Genomic DNA, 7,837 nt, shown 5'->3' with positions numbered 1-7,837 from the left:
AAAAGTAGTTCTCTTGAGTGCTTCATTTTAGAGAATTTCCTTTTGGCCTCCTCTACTTAATCACTAACACTCCAGGCTGCTCAAACATGTGAGCAATAATTTCCTGTGCCTGCCTTCACTGCAACTATTGCACCATCCCAGATCAGATCTTATAGCAAAGTCATTCCACATTGTAATGTGGAATGTACAATAACGGTTTTTCCATTTTTTTCTGTTTCCTTCATTCTTTTATTCTATTCTTTCTCATCTTCCTTTTCTTCTCAGGCTTTCTTTTTCTCTCCTCTCCTCTCCCCTCCCCTCCCCCCTTCTCTCTCTCTCTCTCTCTGGCTCTCAACCTCCCCCCTTTTCTTCCTTCTGCTCCCTCCCTTCTCTCTTTTTTTCTGGATTGAAACAAACCAATTCTTTTATTCCATAGAAGAGTCCCCCCCACCCTGAATATGTCAAAGTGCACTGGCATGGGGTATTTAATGGTTTAGTCATGTTTCTCAATAATGTTCACTTGGCTTTCCACCAGTAAAATCTCATCATCTCTAATGTCTAGAAGAATCTACACTCTGGGTTTTGAGAATAAGTTCAAATATGTGTTGACAACAAGTTCAAGAAGCAAAGGCCATTTCCTGCTCTTTCACTGAAACGTGTAAGTTGCAAATTATAATGACTCCTGATCTCATTCTCATTTACTCAAACCAAATGCTTCCAAGATCTGACTAAGCCACTTTGGAAAAGGTGATTCATAAACTCTGCAGCATCTCTCAAAACTCCTTCGGAGGCATAGGCAGCTGTCAAGGAATTTGGCCAGAGCCTGATACGAGATTATCAAATCAGCTGTAAAATTCAGTGAGAGATGGAGCTACTTCGGGCCGCGTGGATTCGGAATCCAGCCAGCTGTGGAATTCCAAGACGCTCCATCGCTTTCTGAAGTCAAATCTAACATGGATTTGGCCTCAGCAATGGACAAGGGCGGGCAGTGAGGAGGTCAGGAAAAGAGAAACTTCGGGATTCGATCTAATCACGTCTGGGCAGGAACTTGTCCCCCGTGTCCACAAAGGGCATGCGTCCTGGTACAAGCGTTGAGAAAGGTCTGGACCAAACGCCTGCAGGAAGTGTCAGGACTTCCCTGTTCTGGGGACCTTGCCAGCCCACACCAGGTCCATGCCCTCTAGATTCTCAAACTTGCTCCCCACAACCCATAAGGGGCTCAGGCCAAACGTGGGGTGGGGGTCCCCCCGGGGCCCGCTCACTCGCCCGCCCGCGATCACCCCACTGGGGCTGTTCGTCATCTCCTTGCTTCCTAGGTTGTCGAAAAGCACTCAGGCCACCCACTCTTGGTGACCAGAGCCGTCAGTCTTTCCCCGCCATGAAATGAGAGTTCGGGTGGCCGCCGCCGCGCCCCCCTCTTCCCCCGCCCCCGGTGTCCGCTGCACAAGTCCGCTCTCGGTCTCGCCTCTCGCCGCTCTGCACCGCCTTTTCCTGGGCGCAGCAGGACGCGTAGAAATGAGGCGGCGCCGCACATTTAAGTTCATTCCCCGCAACTGTCAGGGCGGTCCCGGAGCTGACGAGGACGCCCTACAGTGGGTGCAGAAAGGACATCCTTGGACTCTGTAGAACCTGGGCCCGCGGTGTGGACAGACGGTGGAATCTCGGCCGACCACAGCCCTGGAGGGAGCGCGTGGGCCAGGGAGGGGCCAAGATGCACCCCCGAGGCCTACAGGACTGGCCTCACTGGCCCCGGGCCTGACTGGGTGATGGAGACCGCGGCGGCGACGCGGGGACCCCGGGGTCCGCTCCCCCGAGTCGCGGTCCCATGATGTTGCCCCGCTGCAGTAGCACGATTGTGCTGGGCTGTGAGTTTGGCAGCTTCTACTGAGCAGCTAATAGTATAACAACCCGGCTTTGATAAATCTGAACTAATTACCCCTCTTAATTAAAGTCTTTAGCAGTTGTTTCACTGTTTTGGCAAGAAAACAGGAGAGACTTGCAGTTAGAAACACCAGAGCCCGAGCTCACAGCGGAGCCGCTGATTAACACTTGAAGAATTTCAAGGACCTGGCACCAGCCACAGTTTGGTTTTCGTCCATGTTTCCTCCTTGAATGGAAGTATATTCGTTTATAAACATATATACCCATGTAAATACACGGAGGCTCCCTTTGCCAGCTGTGTACAAGTCAGTCTGTGCCTTCAGGATGCAAACAATAGATACCTGTCTATGATTGTAATATATTTGAGGAGATGTACATTGCACGCAGCTATTGGATATGTTGTTCCCATTTAACTGTGCACTACAAACATCAGGTGGTCCAAGCCGAATTTATGTTTGTTAGAAAACTCCATGTCTTCTGCTTCTGAACTTTACCAGATTTCATAACTTTTTCCAAAGGTGTAACCATTTAGAAGAGACTGTTTGCACTTGATGGATTTTCAGACCAAAACATTAAGTGTTATTAATTCAGGTTTTAGATTTTAAGAAGGAGGATTAATGAGGGGGTCAGAGTCAGGGATCTTTAGCTGTATAAACAGAATCCTAAAGTTTGTTGATTAAATAAGCATGTTCCAAGTATTTATTTCCAACAGTCAATGAATCAATTTTCACGTGCAATAATCAAAAGTAAAATTCAAAATCATCATAATGAACCACCCTTATCTACCGTGTATGTGTGTGTGCTCACGAATGTGGAATGTACCCTTATGGGCGCACACATCTATGCGTGTATATATGACATACACACAGTGTTTTGTTACTTCAGGGAAGGAGGAAATGGTAATAAACAACCAGCAGATATTTTGAGACCGGAGAACCAACACAGTGGAAATATATACAATAATAAAATTAAATCGATGCAGCATTCCCGGGTAGAATAATACAGATCTCAATAAATATAGCAGAAATTTGTTTAAACAAAACAAAACGAACACCATCTCTCCACCCAAGATGAAAAGTCTTTCCAAATCAAAAAAAGAAAAGAAAAATAGAAAGAAACAAAACCCTCCAAATTTTTCAATGTTGTTAGTGCCTATATAGAAATAATACACAAAACCATTTAGCAGGTGCATGCAAGAGGCGAAAGGCCAGGGGATGTAGAGGCTTCTGGTCGGCCCTAAAGTGTGGGACCCAACAGGCCCTGGGGTCTGCAGACGAACTCCGACCAGGAGCTCTAGTCTGCCGCTGCCTCAGCGGTGGGGGCCCCGGCTGAGGCTGGGAGGAATCTTGGCCTCGATCACTGGTGGCCCTGGTGGAGCCCGGGCTGCAGGGGCCCCGGGGCCGGCAGCGGCTGCTGCAGAGGAGGCAGCGTCACGGGCGGCTGCTGCTGTAGCGAGGGCAGCGGTTCTGTGCCTGGTTCGCCAGCAGGCGTGCGGGCCAGCCCCAGGCTGCTGTCGTGCAGCTTGCGGACGTGCTTCTTGAGGTCAAAGTTCCTGCAGAAACCCTTGCCGCACGTGGGGCAGGTGAAAGGCTTCTTGTCGTTGTGAGTGTGCATGTGGAAGGTGAGGTTGTAAACCTGGTGGAAAGCCTTGTTGCAGATATTGCACTTGAACTGCTTCTCCCCGCTGTGGGTCAACTTGTGGTTTTTGTAATTCCCTGAAACAGACAAATGACAGGGATGTGGTTCTGAAAAAAAAGACCTTAACAAGGGAGGAGTGGACATGTCGAAGGTTGCGCCAGACAAACAGAAGAGCCGCCACAGGTCCCACAACCAGTGCAGGGCTGCTATCCGTGCCTGCACTTGTCTCTCCAAGTTTATTTTCAAACATCGCATCAACAGTGATGCCACTTCCTTTAAATCTTAATACACATTTATCAGTCCAATTATATAGAATGAGAACATGCGGTTAAAAAAATACCTTGTTTTATGAACTATGTCTTTCTCTGATACTAAACAAACTTCGGGTAGGGGGTTAGAATAGCAACAAATGCGCCACGTAACTACACTTTAAACATCGTCTTCTAAAACATCCCCAAAAGATTGAGTATGGCTTTTCATAAGACTAACCGTGAGATACAACATTTCCTGGTTTCCCTACCTTTTTGATGAAATCCTTTGCCACAGAATTCACACACAAACGGTTTGTAGCCCGCGTGTATTCGGGTATGTGTGTTTAAAGTGGAACTTCTATTAAATGCTTTGCCACACTGGTTACATTTGTGAGGTTTTTCCTAAGCAGGAGAAAGAAAAAGCAGAGACGTTAAGGTTATTTTCTTATTATGTGAAGTTCTGCAAACTCAAAACACAGTATTGCTTAAATACTTCTATGCAGAACAAAGGCAAACAATACATGGCATTCGCCCTGTTCAGCTAGCACGTTTTAAACGAACCTTATCCTCAAGAGTAAGGCTTTATCGGCTGTTTTCTGCAAACAGTTCCGAAGCAAACTAGGCGAAATTAAGACGTATGAACACACCTGCGTATGAATGATCTTGTGCCTGCACAGGGTGCTTGCTTGCCTGAAACCTTTTCCGCACACTTTGCAAACGAAGGGTCTGGCTCCTGTGTGCACTGGCATGTGACGGGTTAAGTTGTAGTGCGCATTAAAGACCTTAAAATTAAACACACACAGAACAGGTTAGCTGATCAAGTAACTTTGAAATCAAACCGGGCAGAGGGAGGGCAGGAGGAAGAGAATCTTACAAAAAGTGTATACAAATAATTACCCCACAAATACTAAAAAGGGAGGAAGGAAAGGAGGAGGGGAAAAAAGGAAGGAAGGAAGGAAGGAAGGAATGAAAGAAAGAAGGAAGGGAGGGAGGGAAAGGATCGCCGTTTTGCATAGTACTTGCCTTTCCACACACTTCGCAAGTGAAAACTTTGGGCTTGGCATTAGGAGAGCCTCGGCTGAAGTCCGAGGTTTTGAACGCGATTTTTTCCGACAGAAGCTGGGCGCTTTCTTTCATGTAATGCTGCAGCTGAGCCTGAGACAGGTCTTTGAAAGCCACTCCGGAAGGATATTTCTCCATTGCCGGGACCACCAGTTTATTCCTTTCGGCTAAATACGTTTTTGGCTGAGGGTGCAAAGGGGAACTGAGGAAGTAGGAGGCCACCGGGTGGATGTTCACGCCGGCTGCCGGGTGGCACGGGTCGTCACCTCGGTTCAGGTAGCACAAGGCGCCCATAGCGTGGAATGAAGAGTGGTTGACCACACGCGGCCTTACCAGCTTGTACTGCTGCAGTGGCAGCGCGTCGCGGGCCAGGTCGCTCTTGAGACTCAGTGCGCAGTTAAGCAGGTCGCTGCAGCTGAATGCCGGCGCCGAGGGCACCGCCGCAGGCGCCGCCGGGGCCTCCAGACTCTCCTTCCGCGGCTCGGAGCCCGTCACTCCTGCCTTGGAGCTCGTGTCGTACGCCACAGGCACGAAGGGGATCATGCAGGGGATCGACGAGTTGAGATGCAGAGAGTGCTTGGGTTCCCCCTTGGGTAAAGCTCCCTGCAGGAAGTGGGGTACTGGCAGGGCCTTGGGCTCAGGGGTGCGCGCCATGATTCGTTCAATGGAGAAAGCCAAGGGTTTGGACGTGCTCATCATGTTGCCCCGGGCTGGAGCAGTCGCTAACATTTTGGTAGTCGCGTTGTGGCAGCTACTGTCCATGTCTGAGTCGCCAGCGTCCGTCAGCCGGGGCTGGGCTGCGCCGTCAGTCGCCTGGTTCCCTGCTTGTCACAGACCTGCGGAGAGGGGGACGGGCACCATCACCACCAGTAGCCTCCTCCTCCTCCTCCTCCCCAGCATCACCAGCCGAACCTGCCTGCCCAGCCCAATGGACTCCTGCCAGCCCATCGCAGAGTTCTTGGCGCACCAATGACTCGGGAACAATCACTACTTATTTCTATCAATAGAAAGTGTTGTGTCAATAACGCAGCCAAGATCTCGCCAATCGTTAACTTCCAAGAGGAGAAGGTAAACTAGATAATTGTTCAATTCGCTTCCAACAGTCAACAGGAAAACTTTTTTTTTCCTCTGCAGTCAGTAACTACTTTTCATTGGTGAGTGAGGTTCCCCGCCCAGAAGAGGCGGGGGCGCTTTCACCCGCGTGGCGCGCCCTCCCCTCCGCGCACACACTCTGCCGCGCACACTTCACTACCCTCCGCCGCCCCCACCCCCCCTTTTGCTTCCTCTGTCTTTCTAATTCTCAATCTGCTTAACCAGGCTTTAGAGGCCAAGCAAATCTGAGATCAATTTTCTCGTTTAGCTTTAAGTGACATCATCTAAAATCATTGTGCAAGGGCTAAATAAGGAAACGGAGTCTAATTCAGGGGCAAACGCCAGGCTATATTTATCAAACGCCAAGCTCCAGAAAGCCTCGGCCAGGAAGCCTCGGCAGCGAAATCCGAGGTTTCGCTGCTTGGTTCCGCCGGGCCTGGCTGGGCCGGGCTGGGCCGGGGTCGTGTCTGTGCCACCTCCTTCGCAGACCTCCTTCTTCCTCCAGGGCTCGGGGTTGCGCGCTCCCGGAATCCCGGAGTCTCCGCGGCCCGAACCGAGTCTGGACCATTTAGAAGACGCCAGCAGGTAACTGGCCTTCCAAAACGCCCCTGAGAATTAAAAGCCTTGGGAGGCTTGTTATGTGTTTGTGGTTTTGTAAAGGCAATGCCCGTGGCAATAGGCCTGGGAAAGTCGCACTTCCATCCACAAAGTTAAGGAGTTGCAAGGAATAATCGGGTGTCACACCACAAGAAACCTTGACTCGATCGGACCCCACCCAGGATACACACAAACGCGCGCGCGCGCGCACGCTTCCGAGTTTCCATTGAGAGTCTGGAAAGAGCATTTCTTTCTTAAGTACCTGCTCTCAGCTAGAGCTCTCCTGGAGCATTTTAAATACTGAATGCCGAGAGGAGAAGGGAAACAGAATTTATTAGTTCCCAGCCCGGCTGCCGACGTCTACGAGCCTCCTCTAAGCAGCGCAGGCGGCAACCTGGGTGTCTGTGCGCTACAAGGAGAGCTGCCGGCGCGGGAGTTGTGTCCACAGGTACCCTTGCGCCTCCCAAAGAGCGCGCCTAGAGACAGTTTCCACTGCAACGCCCCCCAGCCGAGCACCCGCCTGGTGTGGCGCCTCGGCCCAAACTCCTGGGGCGGCGCGACGGTGCGGGTGGAGGTTTCCGGGAAGACGTCTGTGGCTGCCTGCTCCGACTGTGCGGGTTCCCGCCGCCCAGACTAGCGCTTCCAGGAGCGCCCTAGAAGCTGCGGCGCTCACCTTCCCCGGCGCAGTCCCTTGCCAGCCTGCGATCACCCAGAGCTGGATTCCGGAGCTAGGCGCGCACGGAGGGCTGCACAGAGTTGGAACATGCGGCAGCTGTGAGCGGGCGCGAGGAGGCCAAGGGAGAGAGCAGAGCTGCAAGCAAAGGGCGGTGGGGCATGGACCCTGAGGTGAGGGGCCGACAGCAGCAGCTCAGGGTGCCATCTGCCTGGTGAGTTAACCCCAAGTGGGTGTGGAACAGGTGGTGGCGGGTGTCAGGTATTGGGCCAAGAGTAGTGTGGGCGTCCTTCTGCAAGAACCCTGAAAAGGGTTGGCAGCGTAAGTCTGGGTAACGGCGGAATAGAAACCCTAGGATTATTAAGTCCCTGGCCAATTTCACTCAAAGATACGAAGCTGGGCCTTTAACGAAGAAAACTGACCTCAAAGTATTCCCTTTTCTCTACCCCATTCTCAGCAAATGCCAGGCAAGCCACCCGGGCCCCTCCGTCCCACTCTAGCTTTCCGCGAAAATCAGTTCCGCCTCTGCCCCAAGAGCCAAGAGGGGTGGAAATGAAGAGAGCTTGTGCTGGGAACGCGCCTGAAGTCTAACGGAAAGGCAGCGGCAGCTGGATGGGTGGTGGGAAAACTCAAAGGCTGAAGAAATGGGGGAGGAGGAGTGAGT

At 51.3% G+C, this 7,837-nt stretch overlaps 1 protein-coding gene across 2 annotated transcripts; it reads right to left on the bottom strand.

Annotated features, from left to right (window-relative positions):
* Nucleotides 1-2,528: 2,528 nt before the first annotated feature.
* On the bottom strand, nucleotides 2,529-5,886 carry FEZF1 (FEZ family zinc finger 1). Of its 2 annotated transcripts, XM_012473966.2 has the most exons (5): nucleotides 5,145-5,647; nucleotides 4,773-4,994; nucleotides 4,397-4,531; nucleotides 4,019-4,151; nucleotides 2,535-3,575 (listed from the first exon to the last, which is right to left on the bottom strand). In XM_012473966.2, exons 1-5 carry the CDS (start codon nucleotides 5,571-5,573, stop codon nucleotides 3,217-3,219), a joined length of 1,278 nt encoding a protein of 425 aa, XP_012329389.1. In that variant the 5' UTR covers nucleotides 5,574-5,647; the 3' UTR covers nucleotides 2,535-3,216. The 2 variants fall into 2 exon arrangements, with proteins under 2 accessions (XP_012329388.1, XP_012329389.1); XM_012473965.2 differs by having other exon boundaries at nucleotides 2,529-3,575; nucleotides 4,773-5,886.
* Between the last annotated feature and the right edge of the window lie 1,951 nt (nucleotides 5,887-7,837).

The sequence above is a fragment of the Aotus nancymaae genome, unplaced genomic scaffold (assembly GCF_030222135.1).
Source record: "Aotus nancymaae isolate 86718 unplaced genomic scaffold, 86718_ANA_hifiasm-v0.15.2.pri h1tg000002l, whole genome shotgun sequence".
In the NCBI taxonomy this organism is placed as follows: domain Eukaryota; kingdom Metazoa; phylum Chordata; class Mammalia; order Primates; family Aotidae; genus Aotus; species Aotus nancymaae.
This window is presented reverse-complemented; position numbering and strand designations above follow the sequence as displayed.

Excerpts from the sequence above, each read along its gene's own strand:
- FEZF1 (XM_012473965.2), bottom strand. The coding sequence starts at position 5,573 with ATGGACAGTAGCTGCCACAACGCGACTACCAAAATGTTAGCGACTGCT. Across the intron at positions 4,532-4,772 it reads CTTGCGAAGTGTGTGGAAAG|GTCTTTAATGCGCACTACAA; the intron begins GCAAGTACTATG and ends TTTAATTTTAAG. Across the intron at positions 4,152-4,396 it reads ACAAGATCATTCATACGCAG|GAAAAACCTCACAAATGTAA; the intron begins GTGTGTTCATAC and ends TCTCCTGCTTAG.